The sequence below is a fragment of the Dendrobates tinctorius genome, unplaced genomic scaffold, assembly GCF_039654945.1.
Source record: "Dendrobates tinctorius isolate UK_male_01 unplaced genomic scaffold, ASM3965494v1 ptg000089l, whole genome shotgun sequence".
NCBI classification, from domain to species: domain Eukaryota; kingdom Metazoa; phylum Chordata; class Amphibia; order Anura; family Dendrobatidae; genus Dendrobates; species Dendrobates tinctorius.
Window position 1 is genome coordinate 10,379,674 of NW_027361757.1, and position 24,714 is coordinate 10,404,387.

The 24,714-nt window shown below is 42.5% G+C and overlaps 1 protein-coding gene across 2 annotated transcripts in view; it reads right to left on the reverse strand.

The window, feature by feature from the left end:
• Positions 1–24,714, reverse strand: part of ASCC1 (activating signal cointegrator 1 complex subunit 1) — a 393,777-nt gene that overhangs the window by 194,359 nt on the left and 174,704 nt on the right. For both annotated transcript variants that reach the window (XM_073585802.1, XM_073585801.1), the window contains exons 8-9: positions 16,808–16,932; positions 11,005–11,084 (exon numbers count right to left, since the gene is read on the reverse strand). In XM_073585802.1, the coding sequence (XP_073441903.1) occupies positions 11,005–11,084; positions 16,808–16,932 (205 nt within the window). The remainder of the gene's footprint in view (positions 1–11,004; positions 11,085–16,807; positions 16,933–24,714) is intronic.

Sequence of the window (24,714 nt, forward strand, 5' to 3'; positions counted from 1 at the left end):
GAATTTAACCCCTTCACGACCCATGACGCCTCCGTAGGCGTCATGAAAAGTCGTGCCCAAACGACCCATGACGCCTACATAGGCGTCATGCTATAAATCGCCCTCCTGCGGGTTGAGTGACCGGGGTCACTGAAAGGTCACCCGACCCACACACAGAGGACACTCTATGGTTAATCCCAGGGGGCGTGGCTTAGCCCCCACGGGCCTACGTTCGCTCTGACTGGCTGTTAAAAGTGAAACAGCCAATCAGAGTGATTTGTAATATTTCACCAATGAAATTTGGTGAAATATTAAAATCCAGCCATGGCCGATGCTGCAATAGCATCGGACATGGCTGGACACCGACACCCGACCCCCCCACACCGACTGGCGGGGCCGATCGACCCCCGCCACCGATGGACGGCGGCGATCGGTCGCCGCCATCATCATCTGCTCCCCCTCCCCTTCCTATCGCTCCCCCCACCTTCCGATCCCCCCCGGTACCTCCGATGTCCCGTCGTGGCTCCCGGGGTCCCGACGTCCGGATGATGGGCGCTGTCATCTTGTCCAAGATTGTCCAAGATGGCGGCGCCCATGAATTTGCCAGCTACCCGTTCATTTTTCATTTTGATCACTGTGATACACTCTCACAGTGATCAAAATGAAAAAAGAAGTAAATACACCCCCCCGTTTATCACCCCTATAGCCAGACACAAATAATAAAATAAAAAAAATATATTTTTTTTCCATTTAGGGTTAGAATTAGGGTTAGGGTTTAAATTAGGGTTGGAATTAGGGTTATAGCTAGAGTTAGGGTTAGAGATAGGGTTAGAATTAGGGTTAGGGTTGGAATTAGGGTAAGGGTTGGAATTAGGGTTAGGGTTAAAATTAGGGTTGGAATTAGGGTTAGGGGTGGAATTAGGGTTAGGGCTGGAATTAGGGTTAGGGCTGGAATTAGGGTTAAGATTAGGGTTAGGGGTGGGTTGGGGTTGGGATTAGGGTAAGGCTTGTGGTTAGGGTTAGAGTTGGGATTAGGTTTAGGGGTGTGTTGGGGTTAGGGTTATGATTAGGGTTGGGTTACAGGTGTATTGGGGTTAGAGTTGGAGTTGGAATTGAGGGGTTTCGACTGTTTAGGCACATCACGGGGTCTCCGAACATGACATGGTGTCACGATTTATTCCATTTTGCGTTCAAAATGTCAAACAGCACTCCCTCCATTCCAAACCCCGACGTGTGCCCAAACAGTGGTTTACCCCCACATATGGGGTATCAGTGTCCTCAGGAAAAATTGCACAACTTTCGGTGTCTAATTTCTCCTGTTACCCTTAGGAAAATAAAAAATTGAGGGCTAAAAAAATGATTTTTGTGAAAAAAAATGATTTTTTTATTTTCACGGCTCTGCGTTATAAACTTCTGTGAAGCACTTTGGGGCTCAAAGTGCTCACCACACATCTAGATAAGTTCCTTGGGTGGTCTAGTTTCCAAAATGGGGTCACTTGTGGGGGGTTTCCACTGTTTAGGCACATCAGAGGCTCTGCAAATGTAACATGATGCCTGCAGACCATTCCATCAAGTCGGTATTTCAAAACGTCACTACTCCCTTCCGAGCCCCGATGTGTGCCTAAACAGTGGTCCCCCCACATATGGGGTACCAGCATACTCAGGACAAACTGGACAACAGCTTTTGGGGTCGAATTTATCTTGATACCCTTGTGAAAATAAAAAATTGCGGGCTAAAAAATCATTTTTTGAGGAAAAAAAAAATATTTTTATATTCACGGCTCTGTGTTATACACTTCTGTAAAGCACCTGGGGATTCAAAGTGCTCACTATGCATATAGATAAGTTCCTTAGGGGGTCTAGTTTCCAAAATGGGGTCATTTGTGGGGGAGATCCAAAGTGTAGGCAGACAGGGCCTCTCCAAACACGACATGGTGTCCGCTAACGATTGGAGCTAACTTTCCATTCAAAAAGTCAAATGGCGCTCCTTCCCTTCTGAGCCCTGCCGTGCGCCCAGACAGTGGATCCCCCCCCACATATGGGGTACCAGCGTACTCAGGACAAACTGATCAACAACTTTAGGGGTCCAATTTATCCTGTTACCCTTGTGAAAATAAAAAATAGCAGGCTAAAAAATCATTTTTGAGGAAAAAAAATTATTTTTTTATTTTCATGGCTCTGGTTTTATAAACTTCTGTGAAGCACTTGGGGGTTCAAAGTGCTCACTACACATTCAGATAAGCTCCTTGGCGGGTCTAGTTTCCAAAATGGGGTCTTGTGGGGGGTTTCTACCGTTTAGGCACATCAGGGACTCTGCAAAAGCAACATGATGCCCGCAGAACATTCCATCAGTCTGCATTCCAAAATCGCGCTTCTTCCCTTCTGAGCTCTCCCATGCGCCCAAACAGTTGTTCCCTCCCACATATGGGGTACCAGCGTACTCAGGACAAATTGCACAACAACTTTTGTGGTCCAATTTCTCCTGTTAGCCTTGTGAAAATAAAAAATAGCGGGCTAAAATATCATTTTTGAGGAAAAAAAATGATTTTTTATTTTCACTGCTCTGCGTTATAAATTTCTGTGAAGCACTTGTGGGTTCAAAGTGCTCACCACACATCTAGATAAGTTCCTTGTAGGGTCTAGTTTCCAAAATGGAGTCACTTGTGGGGGAGCTCCAATGTTTAGGTACACAGGGGCTCTCTAAACACGACATGGTGTCCGCTAACGATTGGAGCTAATTTTCCATTCAAAAAGTCAAATGGTGCTCCTTCCCTTCCGGACCCTGCCGTGCGCCCAAACAGTGGTTTATGACCACATATGAGGTATCGGTGTACTCAGGAGAAATTGCCCAACAAATTTTAGGATCCATTTTATCCTGTTGCCCATGTGAAAATGAAAAAACTGAGGCTAAAAGAAAATTTTTGTGAAAAAAAGTCCTTTTTTTTTACGGATCAATTTGTGAAGCACCTGGGGGTTCAAAGTGCTCACTATGCATCTAGATAAGTTCCATGGGGGGGTCTAGTTTCCAAAATGGGGTCACTTGTGGGGGAGCTCCAATGTTTAGGCACACAGGGACTCTCCAAACTCGACATGGCAACCGCTAAATATTCCAGCATATTTTCCATTCAAAAAGTCAAATGGTGCTCCTTCCCTTCAGGGCCCTGCCGTGCGCCCAAACAGTAGTTTATAACCACATATGAGGTATCGGTGTGCTCAGGAGAAATTGCCCAACAAATTTTAGGATCCATTTTATCCTGTTACCCATGTGAAAATGAAAAAATTCATGCTAAAAGATAATTTTTGTTGGAAAAATTAAAATGTCCATTTTTTCCTTCCACATTGCTTTAGTTGCTGTGAAGCACCCGAAGGGTTAATAATCTTCTTGAATGTAGTTTTGAGTAGCTTGAGGGGTGCAGTTTTTAGAATGGTGTCACTTTTGGGTATTTTCTGCCATATAGACCCCTCAAAGTGACTTCAAATGTGAGGTGGTCCCTAAAAAAAATGGATTTGTAAATTTTGTTGTAAAAATGAGAAATCGCTGGTCAACTTTTAACCCTTATAACTTCCTAATAAAAAAAAAAATTTTGTTTCCAAAATTGTGCTGATATAAAGTAGACATGTGGGAAATGTTATTTATTAACTATTTTGTGTCACATAACTCTCTGGTTTAACGGAATAAAAATTCAAAATGTGAAAATTGCGAAATTTTCAAAATTTTCGCCAAATTTCCGTTTTTTTTTACAAATAAATGCAAACATTATCTACCTAAATTTACCACTAACATAAAGCCCAATATGTCATGAAAAAACAGTCTCAGAATCGCTAGGATCCGTTGAAGCATTCCTGAGTTATTACCTCATAAAAAGACACTGGTCAGAATTGCCAAAAATGGCCAGGTCATTAAGATCAAAATAGGCTGGGTCATGAAGGGGTTAATCGTTTATCTCTAGTAGTTACATAAGTGTTGTTACTTTATCACCTATCACCTTCTGCTAATACTGCTGTCTGTACTAAGCTATTCCACAGCTTCACAGATCTTATCTTTTGAGGATACTTTACACAAAACTATTTTCTTTCACATATTTTCAATACAGCCATATACACACCCAATTCACATACCCTCTTAGAAAAATTTTCTTGAGACTAAACACATTAAAAAAGCACTCCCATCAAAGTTTTTATCCTCTTAATATATTTCAGCCATCATATTATATAGCACGGTGTACTTACAATTGCTCATTTTGCCTTTCTACCCAGCTAATTTTTCTGTTTTACGTTAGGTCTATAACATCCCATGATTAAAAACTGACTAGCTGAATCCTTCTAAGCTCTATATGTAGGAACAGGAAGTCAACTTTCCCTGCATGACTCATGAGTCACTGCAGAAGTCCTTGATAGAGGGAGGAGGGAGCAACGGGGTAGGGATTTGAAGAGGGTGATGACTCATGTAGGGGCAAGAGACTTCCTTGTTTCTACATAGAGCACAAAAAAGAGAAGAATTAGCTGAGTAGAAAGGCAAAATGAGCAATTGTAAGTGCACAGTGCTATATAATATGATGACTGTAAAATAATAAGAGAATAAAAACTTTCATGGGACTGCTTTGTTAACCTTTCCGTATAGCTAAGATCCTCCATGCACTCTCATAGTTTTGTTGGCCTTCCTTGTACCTTTCCATCCTTTTACAAACATCTATGTAAAATCAATTATCGAGAATGAATAATCTGATAAATCAACGACGGCAGTGGTAACATTGGTCATGAATGTTCAGTAGATTGTGTGTATTAATGTGCTACTGAATTCTTCTTTACTGCTGGAAAACAGTCAAAAGTTTCAACATCTACAAATCATCTCCTGCTGCGGCGACCATGGACACTAAATTTCATTTTGTAATGTTTGCACACAAAACAAATAATGTAGCACTAAAAAGAGCACCACATCTAACAATAATGAGGAGAATTTATTTTGTAGATATGGCATTATCAAGTCGAGTCACAGTCACAGATTTAACATGAGAAAAAATAGATGAATTATTTCTGCAAAAAAATAAAGTCCTCTTCCTACAAATAATAAAATCAAATTAAAGGCACCGAGTTCTTAATGACCACACAATTCACTGTGTTAGTTTACTACTAAGAACACTTTAATTTTACCATACATGCCAAGCTCGCCGCTAAGCACTAGGAGAGCCAAAGAATGGCGATAAGTTACAGCACACAATCCCTGAAGACACATTTCCAAAGAAAATGATCTAACTGGAAGTGTCAGAGAATAGTAGGTACTAGCAGAACACAAATGTATCAAAGGTAGTAAAATGGTGATATTTGAATCAATTCTCTTGAGAATAATACCGCTAGACTGTGAATTATGGCGGGAGCCTTTGTGAGGCTCTTGCGTTAGAAAAGAAGTAAATATAATACACGGAGGAGGAAAAAACATGAGGTTTTATTTTAGAGAGGCTACCGCAAAGGAAAGGATTCCAAATATGAATAGTTAATAGTGCTCAGGGCCTAGAGATTTATTATAAGTGTATGATTCATTGGGGTTCAACCACTGTGACCACCACTGATCCGATTTACACTCAACATTGAAATTGCAACACGAAGAACGGAAAGTCATGGAATTATGGAAATCACAGAATCGAAAGAAATGATACTGATATGCAAAATATAAAGATGGAAACAACATTTTCAAAAACATCTCAGATGATTCAGTATTGAGTTTGAGCACCAGATGCAGAAATCACCACACTTGCGCACCTGCTATCAATGAGGTTATTAATAGTGAGGAGCGAGTATGCTCGTTGCTCGGGTGGTCTCTGAGTATTTGGAAGTGCTCAGAGATTTAGTTTCTGTCGCCACAGCTGCATGATTTCTGGCTACTTGACAGCCTGAATACATGTGGGGATTGCCTGTTTGTTAGGAAATTCTCACATGTATTCAGGCTGTCAAGTAGCCGCAAATCATGCAGCTGCGGCAACAGAAACTAAATCTCCGAGCACTTCCAAATACTCTGAGACCACCCGAGCAATTAGCATACTCGCTCATCACTAGTTGTTAATGGTTGTCTAAAGAATGTTCTCCTTAAAGACCCTGGGCAGCAAATCATCAAGATCCAATGCTGGCAGCTTCCTTTGCAATTACCGACCTATGACATCCCAGATGTGCTCGATGGGACGTAAATCCAGAAATGATGCAGGCCATTGCAGTACGTTTCGGCCAAAGTAGAAAAAGCAACATGTAACCTGGAAATGACGTATTGAAAAATGTTTCCTGAGACTCTTTTGAGAAATTGCTGTACTACTGGTTCCACAACCAAATCAATGTAACGCTGAGCTGTTAATGTCTTTGGAATGAAGATTAGAGAAGTTTGATTACTGTACATTATGCCAGTTCTCACCATAATATTGTAAGAATAATGTGACGTTCCCTTGTCAATGACTCTTCATGAATTAACGCCACTGCTCTTAACGGCTATAATGGTGCAGAGTAAGAGGGCAATGGAGGTCCATTCTCTTCAACAAGTCATGCTTTTGTTTTGGATGCAATGACAGCCGGCGATTGGTCAGGAGATCACAAAGCCAGCGCTGTGAAGAGTCCTTCACGAGGAAAAGTCACACCAGTTCAACTCCCAGATTATGGAAGTAAGCTGTTACAGGTTCTGGTTGTGGCTTACTTCACTTTCAAAACACATGCACACTCGGCATGGAGAGAGAGATCGGCTGGCGATAGTAACTAAAAATAGCCAGGGATACTAAATAACTTCACATTAGTGTCCCTAGTCTTAGACTGAGATTTCCCCTACTTTACAAGGTAACTTTTTTTTCACTCATTTAGGGTCCCTGTGCGATACATAGCATTAAATGACTGCAGATCGTCAACATGAACATGATGGCCAGTCAGTGGTGGTTAAGTGGCCTGTTTAGATGTGCAATGAATAGATTATTCAACACGCATTGCCATTGTCACGACCACAAGAGTCGGGTCCAGCAGACGGCACAACAAATGCCAACGGGATGGTAAAAGGGGAAGGAAGGTCCTAATAGTATGGAACGAGGGATGGGGCACCTCCTAACTCAGCCTGTTCCTATCCCTAAGCGGCTCCTTCCCCCCGCCACAGTCACGAACCTGATCCCTAGCCGTCACCTCACTAAACCCTGGCATACATAGAAAACTCTATTACCAACAGCTGATGCGTCTTGTGACTACTGAAAAGATGGTGGGAGCGGACACCACCCACATCAGATGACCTAGCAACTCAGCAGCTTGCAGCAAAGAAAACTGACATTAACCCTTGCTGGCATGAAAGCAAAAAACAACGTTTAAATTAAAGCAGAGCCAGAGCTGTCACAAATCCAAAAATGGATTGTGTCAGCCATGTTCACTCAGGACAATGCGCTGTGCAAACCAAAAGATGATTACACCTGATGAAGGAGCCAGTGGCGTAACTACAAAGTTATGGGCCCCGGTGCGAACTTTCAAAATGGGCCCCCCCATGCCAAAATACACGCATATCTCCGCTCCGTACACCTCGTACATGCACAGCTCCGCTCTGTACACCTTGTACACGTGCAGCTCCGCTCTGTACACCTTGTAGACGCGCAGCTCCGCTCTGTACACCTCATACACGTGCAGCTCCGCTCTGTACACCTCATACACGTGCAGCTCTGCTCCGTACACCTCGTACACGCGCAGCTCTGCTCTGTACACCTCGTACACGTGCAGCTCTGCTCTGTACACCTCGTACACGCGCATCTCCACTCCGTACACGCGCGGCTCCGCTCTGTACACCTCATACACATGCGGCTCCACTTCGCACACACACGGTTCTACTCCGCACACCTCGTACACACACAGCTGCGCTCCATACACCTCGTACACACACCACTCTGCTTCATCCACCCTGTAAACCACTCCTGACCCCACACATAAACTTACCCTCATCCAGCGCCATGACAACCAGCACAGCAGAGTCCTGCACACACTGAGGCCCCTGATCATGTGACCCCTGACTCCTCCCCTCCTGTAACCTCATCACAGGTCCTGTGCGCACAGAACAGCCATCACGCGCTCCTGAATGCACGCCTTCCCCCTGCACTCTGTAGTCATGGAGCTTCATGTGACTGGTCACTGAGAGGTGTCGGCTTTGAGTGATGGCAGTAGGTCTCATCCTCCATCACCTGAGACACTGAGGGGTGGAGTGCATAGCTCAGGGGAGGAATAACCGAGTCTATGCTGGAGGAGGGGGCGCAGGATGTGATCGAAGCCCAGGTGTCACATGAAGCCGGCTGCTTCTTTGATGGACTGGACGGGCCCCTAAGCACTCTGGGCACAGTCGCAACTGTGATCCCTGCGACCTCGGTAGTTATGCCCCTGGAAGGAGCATTTTGCTGGTTCATTGGGTGATCGACTTAAATTATGCGATGCTTGTGAAAGGAGAGTTCCTAGGAGTGCACATTCATGATAATCTTGTACATTAAATTAACCTTTTGTCACTAAAGGAATAGGAAAGAGTGTTGATTGATAAATCAACATTCACTTCTGTTAGACCATGTCCAGGAATGAAGGATTTGTTAATATACAGTGTTTCTTCTACATGTCAAATTGGTGCAAAATGTAAACTTTTGAGCAGAGTGGTGGAAAAAACCAAAGCGGAAAATCTGTGTCTGAGCGTATCCTCGAAGCACTTTGGTCACATGAGTGATAGGTTTTTTTAGTGTGTCGAGAACTGTTTTACATGTTTCCCACTTGTACTTTTCTATTGATACATTTAATTAAAGGTGAGAAACCATTCAGGCTGTGTACCCATGTTGCGGATTGTATGCATTTCTGCAGCGTTTTTCGCCGTGAAAACACATACAGAACGCACCCCATGCATTCCTATGGCATTCCGCACATGCTGTGCTAATGCTGAGCTTTTTTCCGTGGCGGAATCGCATAGCGGAAAAAAATGCAGCAGGCTCATTATTTTTGCAGAATCGCCACAATTCCGCACCCATTGGAATGCATTGATCAGCTTACTTTCCACATTTGGCTATGACCACCATGCGCAAAGTCAGCGGATCATGTGCGGATGGTACCCACAGTCTGGAGGAGAGGAGACTCTCCTCCAGGCTCTGGGTACCGTATACCTGCTAAAAAAAAGAATTAAAATAAAAAATCGGGTTATACTCACCTTCCGGCGTCCCGCGCAGCCTTACCAATGCTCCTGCCAACTCCTGTTACCAGTAATGCCTTGCGGCAAGGACCTGTGATGACGTAGCGGTCTCGGGAGACCGCTACAGTATCGCGAGATCTCTACGTCATCAAAGGTCTTAGTCGTCGCTGGGAACGGGAGCATCGCTGAGGCCTGGGGACACTGCGTGGGACGCCGGAAGGTGAGAATATCATGATTTTTTTTTTTTTTTTATTATTTTTAACAATCTATCGTTTACTATTGATGCTGCATAGGCAGCCTCAATAGTAAAAAGTTGGTCACACTAGTCAAACACTATGTTTGACAAGTGTGACCAACCTGTCAATCACATTCCAAGCGATGCTTCAAATCGCTTGGAATGCGCTTGAATTCCGCACGCGAAAATCGCGTGAAAAACGCTTGTTTTCCGCGGGAGTTGCGGAAATGCTGGGGAAATTTCCGCAGCATCTCTGAAACATGGGTACATAGCCTCAGTGCGACAACTGATGTGCAGTAAATAAAGCCCAGGTGAAAGAGGGCAAATTATTTTTCTAATCCCTTTATGGCGTCCTTTACCACTTACTGACAAAGGGGAATGATTTCTGTCATCTTCAACCACAAGGAAATTTTGAGAAAACTTTAACTAAGATTGAAAAATAGGTGACCCCTCTGGCTATGCCCCTCTCAGAGTCCGTGGGAAAATGTCACAATATTTTTCCAAGAGCGCAAGTCTCATGAATTCGCCCAATAATATACATTTACTGGTATGTTACATATCATGAGTAGGCATCGTGTATTCACTGTTATAACACGGGTTATCGAAAAATCATTTTATACGTTGGTATCTCCATCACAGTGTATATTTCCAAACCTGAAAATACAGGCTGACAACTCCATAGAATCTCTCTCTGCACAGTTGTCAACTGTCAGGAACACAAAATAATGAAACAATAGTGCGGTTTTGGAAAGGAATGAATCATATGACCTAAATAAAATGTCAAAATATGATATTCCTACATTTCTACGTGGTGTAATTACTGTGATCACCGGAGTCAATCAAGAATGTCATCACTGACGATAGTAAGTGATGAATAGAGCTTTTATGCAGCGTCCAAATCAAATGTACTTTTTGTTTCAATTTGTCACCATTTTCAGGATCTCTGAACCTTGGCCAGTAAGTGGAAACATTTCCATTCATAACCAGAGGCTGAAAGTTCTCGTGATCATAGCTCACTCCCTGCACTTGTTTTAGCCTTTGCATTTTCAGTTTGCATTTACTGACAGCAAGCAGAGATCTTGAAATAAAGAACTTAAAGGGAATCTGTCAGCAGGTTTTTGCTACCTAACCTGAGAGCATCATGACTATGTAGGCAAAGAGACCCTGAATCCAAAGATGTGTCACTTGATTCCTGGGTGAAGCAGTTCTGATACAATCAGTCAGAGCATTTAGATTTAGCATGAAGCAGAGCTGAAAAAGCTAACCCCGCCCACACCAGGCTCTCTGTGTACAAAATCCATAGACAGTGAGCTGCTTAGCTGTCGGACTACTCCAGCAATGTTAATCTCTTAGTGATAAATCCTTCACAGTTAGTAAATAACAAAGGCACGTTGACAAGTGACACATCCCTAAAATTCTGTGTTTCAGCCCCTATCTGCAGCTGTCTTCAGATTACATAGCAAAAACCTGTTGATGGGTTCCCTTTTAGTACAGAGAATATTAGAAAGTACAAGAACTTTGAACACAACACTTAAGCATTACGGTATTTACATGAAACTGAAAAACATTTTTAAAAATGTCCAGCTTGGAATTATTTTTTTTAAAAACTTTTTAATGATACCCATTTCCCACTGACCTTCAGAACGTTTCTAGCATCAAAAGACTCCCTTTCCCTATGGCCAGGCCTTCCAAAGAACGTGGTGCTTCTGTCCTCAGCTGTAAAATAGAAAAGCATTTATATAGCATTAAATAATACTAATAAAGAGAAAAGAATCCGCACATACAGGTGATCGTGGCGGCTGGCGGTAAAGATCCATATAATGAGGGTAAAGAGGTTCACGTTTGGTTTGTTACTAAAGAGAAGGCATTACCTGCACATACAGTAATCAAGGACTTGTTAATTAGCGGAGCGTTCGTATACCGCTGCTGTATAAAGCGCACAACCTGCGACCAGGAATCCATCATAAACACATTACAGACACAATACAATACGGCCTTATTATAGTAATGGCTGCAGGTGACGACCAATACATTGCAGCACTTCTCGCTCGCAGAATGCCTTCCTCGTTTCAGCTGCAACAAAGCCGTTATTTTACTGGCGGCAGCTCTGATTTTCATGCGAATCACGCAGCCCTGAGATGCTTGTAGACCGCACTGTTATTAGCCATTGTTTCATAATGACCTAAAAAGGCAGATAAACACTATCGAGCTTATTACCAGCACATCGCAATCTGATACTGCACAGCAAACATGAACGTGTCCCCACAAATGCAGAGCGTTATACATATATAATATGATACAACTATATGTATAATATGCATCAAGCGCAATATGAATTCTCTGGCATCTAGGAGACCTCTGTAAATGGTCACTGGACTATCTGAAAACTTGATCTCGAAAAATTCACTACAAAGTACAATCTGCTGCCTGTTGTTAAGTGTAATCAGTCTTTAGCAGAGGAGATGCCGAGACAAGACTCCAGAAAGTGGGGAAGGGTGTTTGTCTCTCTGCTCCTGCTCTCCTGTCTGTCAAACTGCACACAGGTATTGCAGAGAAATGGGATTACACTTTGGGGCAGGCAAGACATTGGACAACTTCAGGTATTGTGTATGTAGGAAAATCAGGGAAAGGTTGTAGCAGCATCTGGAGATCGGTCAGAATACTTATTAAGAGGAGCCACCTTCTCAAAAAAAGTGGATTGAAAGTTAAAGTGCACGAGATTCAGGACAGTTCCTGGACATAAGAGGCTGGCATGAACAGTGACTGCTCCTTTCTCTTTGGAAGGATAAGAGCAGCAATGCTTTTTACAGATTTTGTGCAATAGGATACATATGCTTTAAATATTAAGCTTCTAATGTAAAAGATCTTCCAGAAATCTAACATATTGTATCCTGCACTTTAAATAAGGCGACACAATGGGAAAAGGAAAACAGAGCGCCCCTGTACAGAAACAGTAAGGTGTGTGATGAAGACCTACCACTCAGCAGAACTCAGGGAAGGAAGGGTTACGTTTCCACACCTCTCCCTCACCAGCAGGGAGTAAATGATTTTCAACAAATGGCTCCTTCTTTGTGTAGATCTCTAAAAGGGTTTCTGGACAGCTGAAAAATATGATCCACCTGTATGACTGCCCCGGAAAAGGTATGCACCTAGCAGCATACATTAAAGGGAACGCCTGACAGGAGACTCCTCCTGCCCGGAGCGCAGGCAGCATGAATCCGACACTGTCTGTTTTACTGCTGCCATGTAGGTTTTATTTTGACAAGCTGTCCGGGGACAATGTGTCCCGAGGGCTAGTCCAAGAGGCAAGTCCCAAGCATCTTCTTCCTGCCCCCTCCCCTAGACTGACAGGTCCTTCCATACGTGCATGTATAGGGAGAGACCTGGTAGTTTAGGGAAGTGGAGTAGGGTGTGGAGGGGCCACCGGGTAATGGCCTGTGGACTTGTCATTCTAACTGCATGTTTCCCAATCACTGAGTGTTCCAAGTCAGAAAAGCAAGCACTTAGCACCGCTGTACCGCCTTTACTTCAATCCTGGTTCCAAGAGGTAACAATACACACCAATAACGCCAAACTACCCCATGTAGAATGGGTGCTCAATCCATAAGAAAAAACAAATATCAATCCACATATGAAGAAATGACGGATGGCACTCACCGTTCAATTACGAAAGTCTTTGTTCAGGAAAAACGGGCTTCAACATGGGAGACATGTGCAAAGTACGGACAACGTCCGTTTCGCGCTACTACGCTTCAATGGGTCCTGAACAGTACTTACTGTAGATCATTGGCAGTCAAATAACTAGATTTGGACAGTAGCAATGTGCCTTGAAGCTGGAAGTATGTGAAAGAGCAACTTTTTCAGAAACTTTCTAAAATGTATCACCTGCCACACCTGGAAAACCAAAACATAAGCTAATCTCAGGCCTAGTCACACCCCAGAATTGCCCAAAATTACGCGATCACTCCAAACTCCATATACAGGTGCTTCTTACAAAAGTAGAAAATAATCAAAAACTTAATTTATTTCAGTTCTTCAATCCAAAAAGTGAAACTCATATATTATACAGAGTGATCTATTTCAGGTGTTTATTTCTGTTAATGTTGAATATTATGGCTTACAGCCAATGAAAACCCAAAAGTCATTATCTCAGTAAATTAGAATACTTTATAACACCAGCTTGAAAAAATGATTTTAAAATCCGAAACGTTGGCCTACTGAAATGCATGTTCCGTAAATGCCCTCAATACTTTGTCGGGGCTCCTTTTGCATCAATCACTTCATCATTGTGGCGTGGCATGGAGGCGATCAGCCTGTGGCACTGCTGAGGTGTTATGGAAGCCCAGTGCTGTGTCCCCCACCCCATTTTTGGTGTATTACCATCGTAATAATGATATCCCCATAGTCTCATGATAACGATGTTATTACCTTACCAGTACAATGCGAGCAGCCATAATGCAGTGTTCACAGCATAATATCTGCTGCTAAAACTTTGTGAAGTGTACCAGACACAGGGCTCCTATAATGCCCCAATGTTCTCCCCTGCACTCCATGTCTCCAAAAGGTACTTCAGCCCTAGGAACTGAGTACTAGACAATATTATCAGGCAGAGGTGACCTATGGTTCATCTCCTCTTCTATAAGGGTTTCTGGACTGAGTCCTTTCCAAGGTCTAGGGAATTGGGGAAATTAGGATCAGTTCCTGATGCATATGCTAAATAGAGGCAGTGACCGATACCTAATAGTGGCATCAAATAGTCATAAACTTTAAGGCTATCGGGTAAAGGGGTTGTCCCAAAAAACAAAGCACATTTTAATTAATAGATATTTGAATATAAATAAGTTCCACAATTGGATGTGTTAAACAAAAATGTTCCTGTCCCGAGATAATCTTATAAATGCGCTAATGTGTAATGGCTGTGACTGGCCGTACAGGGACATGGTCTGATCATACCACAGCTCCTGGGCAGAGGAGGAAGCAAAAGAAAGTATACAGACAGAACCGCATAGGATCACAGCTGATAGTTTATGTGAGTAGAAACAAGTTTTTAAACAGGTAGGGAAATGTTTTACCTCACAGAAACCAGAATCAGCTGTGATCTCCTGCTGTCCTCTCATGCCCAGGAGCTGTGGTATGATCAGACCATGTTCCTGTACGGTCAGACACAGCCATTACACAGTACACAGCAGGGGCACATTTATAAGATTATCTCAGCACAGGAACATTTTATTTAACACATCCAATTGTGGAAATTATTATTATTATTCCATGATCTATTCATTAAAATGTATTTTGTTTGTGGGAAAACTCCTTAAAGGGAATCTATCACCCATATTTCGTGATATCATGTAAAGATATCTCCCAATTGGGCTTCCCATAAGGATTCTGTTAGGGCTTTTGACTCTCCTGACCCTGCACCTTTGAGGCATAAATACCATTTTATCTTGTTGGGGATGTATGCAAATCACCGCGGTCTGGTCCGATGGGCGTGGCTTAGTCACCTTCTCCCCCTAAGCCACGCCCATCGGACCAGACCGCGGCGATTTGCATACATCCCCAACAAGATAAAAAAGGTATTTATGCCTCAAAGGTGCGTGGTCTGGGGTGTCAAAAGCCCTAATAGAATCCGTATGGGACACGCAATTGGGTGATATCTTTACATGATATCACGAAATATGGGTGACAGATTCCCTTTAAATGGATGCATATTCTTACATAGTGCATGGATGGCACAGTATGGCCATCACAAGCATCCATCTCCAACAGACATACAAAATGTGATTTAGTTGGGTCCATAAATGTGTTTTCCAGTACTTTTATATAGCTGACCTATGCTCAGGCACCTTGTATCATCCGCGCCCCCACCTATCAGCTGTTATGGTCTTCACCGTTGGCTGGACGTAAATCGTGTACAGAGCGGGTCAGCACAGCGCCATACACTGATGGCTTCCAGGCACTGCAGTTCAGTTTCTACTGAAAGAATAGGAGTCGATCTGCAGATCGCTGAAGCAGCCACTAATCGGTTCGTGAAGCTGTAGAGTTCGCTCCGTACGTTGTTCACACCCAGCTGACGGTGGAGGTGGTTACAGCTGATCAGTAGGGGTGTTGGACAATACTTCCAAACATATAATCATTACCTATATAAAAGCAGTGTGGACAAAGCAGTCTTTGAAAATGGCGTTAATTGGTGCTTGTCGTCTATGGCGCCATTCAGATTGCCTGACAAAATTTTATGGGGACAGAAAGATCATGAAAAAGATCTCCCCTGTCCCCTTACAGAGTGCATATTATTGGCAGTACATCCAGGTTTTATACTGGGTGATGTGATTTTGAGTGGCGCGGTGGGAGGGAGCTGGGGTGGATTGGACCTGATATCCGTGGGGGGCGGGGGGGGCGAAATATGATGCGGAGTGGCGCGGCTGGCGGGGATGGTTTTCCCGCTGAAATGAGGCACTGATGTATAATTTTGATTTTTGTTTATTTGTGGAGCCATGTTGTTTATAGGCTCAATTTTATGCAAATATCTGTGTTTTGAGATTTCTTCTTTTTATTTATTCTTACACAGGAAGAGTTTTACCCTTTAAATAATATTTGCTCTCAATGTAAATTTTACTAGCTATATAAGATGTCATATTCTTTCTGTATTGATTCCTGAATGTTTAATAAAAAAGATCTGATTCAAAAAAAAATACTGGGTGATGTGCTATCAATGATATTTATTGACCCACATAAAAGATCCAATCCACTGACAAACAAGTGTTTGGCTGATCGGCTGCAAAGTTTACACGGGCTGATGATCGGGAAAGAGCACCCTTATGAAAGCTCATTTGCTGATTATCAGCCCATGTTAATGGCCCTTTAGATGCGTGTGGAGGAATGTTACTGCCAAGCTAAATGCGTCTGCGGACTTGACCCCGTTCCTGATGGCTACATGATGTGATTTTAATCTGCGCACAATGATACAGAATATATAAATAATGGGAAATAAAAAGCCGTTAGCTCTGATCTCTATTATAGCTGAAATAACTACAAGCAGACCCAGCTTATTCTAGCAGCCTCTTAATAAACCGCATGATGTTACAGAACAGAAGCATCAAAGCTTCCATGATGCTTATTCTGCGGGTACTAAATGAGGAAAGCATGTAGGAAAGTCTTCATACACTGTCAGAAGTGAGAACATCTGAGCCAGGATAAAAGCCTATTCTGTCACACATCATGCTGCTGCCCTCTTCTGCCATTGTGGCACTGAGCGTTGCTTTCATTGTCAGAGAATATCTCTGCATATTGGATGCACTTGTCTGTTACTTTTCCTCTCCTTCCTGTATATAACAAAACTGAAGACAAGTAAATATGAAAGGCAAGCCTAGAGAAGAGTAATGAAATGAGCAGTACGCATATTCACGTCTTCACATCATGATCAGTAAGACATAAACACTTGCCTAAGGGATCCCGTCGGAACAGTGTGTTCATAACCGTAGCGTGGAGTTTTACTCTGTCCCAGTCTTTTAGCATCAGCCCTGAGCCCACAAATCTCTGCATAAAGCGATCCGCTACAAGCTGCAACCTGCGTGAGAGAGGGACATGTTTTATACATCTTCTGAAATCCACTTTCTTAACAAATGCTGAGCAGACAGTAAAGTTTGGCTTCTATCTTCAATCCACCGCAGTCCCTGAAAAAGCCAGAATAAGAGCAACAATTCCTTGTTAGACAATGAGTAAAGGACCAGTGCACTCCGAAAACGAGCTAAAGCACATTAACCATGACTGATAAATTGTTTTTTAAACCTTAAATATATTTACGAGAAATTATGCCACCATTCATACACACAGTATCAAAGAAAATGTTCGTCTTTATGAAAGACCAGTCCAGACCATGACATCTGCCGTATAATACAATAATATAGTATACTAGCTGAAGAGCTCGGCGTTGCCCGGGCATAGTAACTAACTGTGGTTAGTTATAACAAATTATATTATATATTATATTGCTTATCCTCCATCCCATAGTCCAGTGCCCATATACCCATCATACATATCCTCAATCTCATAGTCCTGTGCCCATATACCCATCATACATATCCACCATCCCATAGTCCCGTGCCCATATACCCATCACACATCCTCCATCCCATAGTCCCATGCCCATATACCCATCATACATATTCGCCATCCCATAGTCCCATGCCCATATACCCATTAAACATCCTTCATCCCATAGTCCCATGCCCATATACCCATCAAACATCCTCCATCCCATAGTCCCGTGCCTATATACCCATCATACATATCCACGATCCCATAGGCCGGTGCCCATATACCCATCATACATATCCTCCATCCCATAGTCCCATGCCCATATACCCATCATACATATTCGCCATCCCATAGTCCTGTGCCCATATACCCATTAAACATCCTCCATCCCATAGTCCCGTGCCCATATACTCATCATGCATATGCTCCATCCCATAGTCCACGTTCCCATATACCCGTCATACATATCCTCCATCCCATAGTCCTGTGCCCATATACCCGTCATACATATCCTCCATCCCATAGTCCTGTGCCCATATGCCCATCAAACATATCCTCCATCCCATAGTCCCATTGCTTGATGTGCTATGCCAACATTCTTGGTGGGCAGAGATTTCATTTTTCTCTTGCCTCATCTGCAGCGGTGTGGCTCCTTCATGAATCTGCTCCTTCATTGTTTTCCTCTAAACAATAGTCCCCAGCCATCCATTGTGCAGAGAACTGCAGCAAAGCCGTATTCACCTGGATGCATCTCCCTGCAAAGCTAAATGGCTGGAAGCACCGGAGTGGAGGAACACCTAAAAAGAGGCAACATGCTAAATCCAAACCTGCATCCACTTCATTGCCAGTATCGATGCTGGTCCAAGAAGTCTGATCATAAGCTAATAACCTGATTATTCTATTAATATGCCTTCACTTCATAAAAGGGGAAAACTTATTTAATGTCATATAGAAGAAATAAAGTATCCCAGTCAAGTCAGGCATGTTAAAATCCGAGTCTAATAACTCTTTTCATGGTTGCCCTCATGCACATGTCACGTTAAAAGTGTACGGCCGGCTTAGGCCCCACAGAAAGAACAATCCTCTTTCGAATACTGAATGAGCCACCGATCAAATAATCTCCTGAGGAAGCAAAGAGTGGAGGGAGGGGAAGAGAGAGTGAAGCTTATAAAGAAGAAAATCAACTGGTATTACCATATTATCTAACTATTGTTCAGAAAATAAAGAATTCTTGGAGCAATTTCAGCAAGTGTGCTAATATGTAGGGCATCATTAACGATACGGTTTGAAAGCATATTTGATGAAGTCAAGAGGTGGCTGAAAAGCAATCTGTTTGGTGATTCACACAGCGCTACAGTAATTGTGAGAGAACAATTTTGAGTTTCTCAGAGTAATAAAGGACAGTAACTAAGAAATTGCATATATGTATTTGGGAACAGCGAGTTGCCGTCATTGTCAACCATTTGATGATATGATTGTCTGTCTTTGCTTAAAGAAGACTTGTCAGCATGTGAAAAGTGGCCAGTTTCTATTACCACTGCTCCCCTGAGCATTCGGTTTTGTTTTTTTCTTTCTTTTTTTTTTTTTTAAATCCTCTGAACAGTTCAAGAGATCTGGGTGTTTTACTTAGTCCTAATTTACACGGGCTTTAGCAAGGGGATGTGGCTGACATGATTCCCTGGGGGCGGGTCTTTAGGCTGCTCTGCATAATTACCACATGAGCCACACCCCCTTGGTAAAAACCATAATAATTAGTACTAAAAAAAATTAGTACTAAAAAAGGTTCATACATCTGGAACCGTATGGCAGATATAAAAAAAAGTGGAATACTCAGGAGAGTAATGGGAATAAAAGAAAAGAAAAAACTGGCTACTTTTAGCCTGTGACAAGCCCACTTTAATTATGTCAAGTATAGCGTGGCACTACCACAAGGTGCACAAGTAGGTTACCCAGACCCAAGTGAATAATAATAAAGTAACTTGGCACTCAACTGAATTGTCCTTTTTAAGTGAAGTTTTTATTTATGTGCAGTCCTACAAAAAGACGTTTCGGCCTACACTTGGCCTTCGTCAGTCCACCTGCTGTCTATATAGTATGAACAAACGTATGTCCACGAGCAAAATAATTTTTTGTAAGTTCCTGCTTCCAAATATGGTGTATGCCTACACAAGTTACTTTATTATTAAGCCCTCTTTAATTAGTCACCAAATCTTGTGTACCAATCTGGAAATTTTAAATCAAGGTACTCCCAATATCACAATTCTGTGTCCTTTATGACAAGTGAAATTAATACAAAGGAAAAAGCACTGCTATAATGGCTAGTATAACAAACTCTTCTTAGGAGCATGAGGGATATGATTAATTACTATAAAGCAGGGGTGGCAATTCATTTTCTCAAGGGGCCACATGAGAGACTGTGACTATTGAGAGGGGCCAAACCAATAGGCTAAAATTAATTATGCTTAATATTAACATATTAAATATAATTATTTTATATTAATATTAATCATAGGACTAAATATTGAGCAGATGTATGCTGACATCCCCCTCCATAGCATATGAGAAAGCACACAGCCCCCTATATAAGGTATGAGCCTGCACATAGCCCCCTATATATCATAAGAGCCCCCACATAGCCTTCTATATACAGCATGAGCCCCACACATAGCTTCATATATACCCCCACATGGCCTCCTATACAGTATGAGCCCCATGTAGGCTCCCATGTACAGCATGTTCCCCTGGCAGCCTCCGATATAGAGCATGTGCCCACGTAGCCTCTAATATACAGCATGTGCCCCACATAGCCCTCAACATACAGCATGAGACCCATATAGCCCCCATATATACAGCATGTGCCCCATGTAGCCCCCATACATACAGCATGAACCTCACATAGCCCACTATGTACAGTATGATCCCCACATAGCCTCTTATATACACTATGAGCTCCACATAGACTATGCTATTATACAGAATGTGCCCCACATAGCCTCTTATATACAGCATGTGTCCCACCTAGGCTCTGATATACAGCATGAGCCCCACATAGGCCCATTGTACATTATGAGCCCCATATATCCTCTTATATACAGTATGAACCCCAAATAAGTTTCTTATATACAGCATGAACCCTCTATATACAGTATGGGCCCTACACAGTCCCCTATATACATACAAATATCCCATACACATGAAAAAAAACCAACACATACTTACCTTGCTCCCGTCCCCTCGGTGCTCTGCCTCTGCTCTCTCCAATGTACTGTACTGACTTTCTGCAATGCACAGCTGACGTGATGAAATGACGTAATCGTGCTTGCAGTCTGACACACTGATTGGTGGAAGATGAAGCAAGCAGCGTCATCCTCCACCAATGTATTCACTGCTGTCTGCATCCAGAGGATGTGGAGAGTGGAGAAATTGAGTGGCGGATGTACTGCAGGTGGGGGAGAGCATGGTGCTGCCCGTGAGTCACTGTTTTAGCTTTTCGTCTGTCTCATTCCGCCGGCCGGATTGGAACAGTCAGAGGGCTGGATGCGGCCCGCAGGCAGTACTTTGCTCAGGTCTGTTGTTAAGGATATAGTCTGGCTTCAAATAACGATGATAAAAAAAATAAAAATTTAGAAATGTAGAAAAATAGTATGTTAATAATTGACTAACATCTGTTTGGACAAATTCTGAATAGAAATAAAATGCCTATCTTCGCCTGCCGCCAGAATCTGACAATATTGTCCATTGGAAGGGTATGACAAGTGCTGGAGAGACCCAAAAACATGGTTGACAAGGACCACATACATGCCTGGCAAACTCCAGAAGGAGATCTCACAGCAAAGAAGTGTTACCTGCAGGTAAAAGACAGACAGGTGGTCTGTGACAAAAGTACTGGCATCCAGGAGAAGAGAAAAAGTGCTGAGGAGGAACCTCAGAAAAGCTAAGATTTGCCTTTACAGTAAGTTATTGTTCAAGAAGTGAGATAGTGCCCTATGTGTGGTCTAGGCATCAGAGAGAAGCTACAAAGAGAGGCCTCTAGTGGACATAACAGACAGGTGTTCCATACTTATATATAGTCGGTTGAAAAATACACTCACCTTCCACTTCTACCCTAGGAGATATCTTACGACAGTTCCAGTTGGGATGACCCCTTTTAAGTTGCCTGTAGACTACACAAATACATTACTACTAGAGATGGGTGAATCGAACAGTAACGTTCACCTACTGTTCGGCCATGGACAACGAACACAGACTACACCAGGAGGTCCGTGTTTCTGTTCAGGTTTGACTCCCCCCCCCCCAGAACACTGGGTGTTTGCTGCGCCATCAGATGCGCCAATTCTGGAGCTTTGCCAGGCTGTTCAAACTTGAGCTGTGATGGTGGCAAGGGGGGTTCATATTTGTGGAGTTGATGTCACCTTTATATTGTCTGGTGACTTCAAGCTCACGGATTAGTAATGGAGAGGAGTCTATAAGACACCTATCCATTACTAATTCTATATTTATATTGTAAATAAACAACCACCAAGTATAAAGTTCTTTATTTGAAATAAAAAAAAAACACACTTTTCCATTTTTTTTTAAAAATAACAAATACAGTTATATTCATCTAATGCCCATTCTATTGAAGCCATGGTCTCCTCTAATAAAACAAAAATAAAAAACAACCATATTCCTCAACTACAAGGAACAAGAGAAAAGGACCTCCAAAGAAGGTTTAAAAATTGTAAATTTTATTAATCAAGTAAATGCAAGATAAAATAAGACTAGGCAGACCATACAGAAATAAGATAGCAAGAAATAAGCACACTGGGTGACTACATAAGTAATTAAAAATAAATTACATTATAAATAGCACATGTGGGAGCACAGAAAATTGACATCAAGACAATTATATACATATATGTAAAGTGCTTTAGTGCAAAGATATCCTTTCAAAAGTCTTAAACATCTATATTAGTCCATGCTGATGTTGCTGATTATACCCAAATCCAGCCTGCTCAGAAAGGGATCAAAAGTCACCCAGTGTGCTTATTTCTTGCTATCTTATTTCTGTATGGTATGCCTAGTCTTATTTTACCTTGCATTTACTTGATTAATAAAATTTACAATTTTTAAACCTTCTTTGGAGGACCTTTTCTCTTGTTCTTTGTTTCTAGCTTCACGGTCCTCCGTGTTATAAAATTTTTTTGAATTTTTTCATAATCCTCACCTGTTTGCCGTATTGTCCCACGCCATAATCCAAGTTTGGGGATAAACAAGTTTTCAACCTAAACGGTGCCAAGATGCGACCGTCCAGGCAGAGAACCAATGGGAGAATGAGCTGCTGCATGTACAGCATCAGTTATTAGCGGTGATGTCATTGAGGTTACTGACGGTAACTGAGCCTGCGTGGGATGGAGGGATGGCTGGCTGATGAATGAGGGAGGGATGGACGGATGGATGGATGAGGGATGGATGGATGTATGGATAGATGAGGGATGGATGGCTGGATGAGGGATGGATGGAGGGATCGCTGGATGGAGGGATAGTTGGTTGTATGGATGAGGGATGGCTGTATAGAGATATTGCTGGACGGATGGAGAGATGAGGGATGGCTTGATGAGGGATGGATGGCTGAATGGATGATGGATGAGGAATGGATGGAGGTATGACTAGATGGATGGATGGATGAATGGGGGATGGCTGGATGGATGAGGGATGGATGGAGGGATGGATGGCGGTATAGCTGGATGGATGGATGAGGGATAAATGGAGAGGTGGCTGGATGGAGGGATGGCTTGATGGAGGGAGTGCTGGAATCCAGTGTCCCATGTCATAATCCATCTGTGTGACATGTGCTCTTCAGCATGATCAGTGGCATCATGCGTCCATTCATGCGAGGAAGCAAGGAAAAATGAGCTGCAGTGATGGGCCCAAGAACTACGGTAATCACTGCTAGCACAATGAGAAAAAGTCTCATGGAGCAGCGGTGAATTCATCGCAGTTCACAGTGAGAAATTTCTCCAGGTGAATTCACCGCCGCACCGTGAGACTTTTTCTCAGTGTGCGAGCTGTGATCTTACCGTGGTCACCACAGTTCATTGGCTTGGCTGGGAATGCAGCCTCAGTGACCTGCAATAATCTCAATGACATCACCACTAGTCACTGAGGCTGAGCTCGCAGCAGCTCATTCTCCAGTGGTTCTCAGCCTAGACGGCCGCATCTTAGCACCGTCCAGGTTGATAATTGTTTATCCCCAGACATGAGTCACGGTGTGGGACAGAAAGTCGGACAGGTGAGGGATAGAGTTGCTTTTTATTTTGTTTTTTTACAGAAGACGTTGGTTTCAGTGGAATTGGGCATTAGGTGAGTGTTTTGTAGTGTTTTTTTTATGTTTGGGCTTTAGGTGAGTATAACTGTGTTTGTTATTTTTAAATAAAAAAGTAAAAGGGTGTTTTTTAATTTCAAATAAAGGACTTTATAACCATGTTCCAAATTATTATGCAAATGATATTTTTCTCTGATTTTCCTAAATGGTCGGTGGAAATGACAGTCAGTCTAATAAAAGTCATCACCCGTTAGAGTATACATCAAATTTTATTGAAGAAACCTCCTGATGATAACAGTATAATCTCCAAAATGAATAAAAACTCAAAATGAACTGTTCCAAATTATTAGGCACAGTAGAATTTCTAAACATTTGACATGTTTTAAAGAACTGAAAATGCTCATTTGTAGAATTTGCAGCATTAGGAGGTCACATTCACTGAACAAATAAGCTATTTAACTCCAAAACATCCAAACAGGCCAAGTTACATGTTAACATAGGAACCCGTCTTTGATATCACCTTCACAATTCTTGCATCCACTGAACGTGTGAGTTTTTGGAGAGTTTCTGCTTGTATTTCTTTGCATGAAGTCAGAATAGCCTCCCAGAACTGCTGTTTTGATGTGAACTGCCTCCCACCCTCATAGATCTTTTGCTTGATGATACTCCAAAGGTTCTCTATAGGGTAGAGGTCAGGGGAAGATGGTGGCCACACCATGAGTTTATCTCCTTTTATGCCCATAGCAGCCAATGACTCAACATGAGACTGTGCATTGTCATGCATGAAGATGATTTTGCTCCTGAAGGCACGTTTCTGCTTTTTATACCATGGAAGAAAGTTGTCAGTCAGAAACTCTATATACTTTGCAGAGGTCATTTTCACACCTTCATGAACCTTAAAGGGCCCTACCAGCTGTTTCCCCATGATTCTGGCCCAAAACATGACTCATCCATCTGGACCATTCAGGGTTGCTCGACACTCATCAGTAAACAAGACTGTTTGAAAAT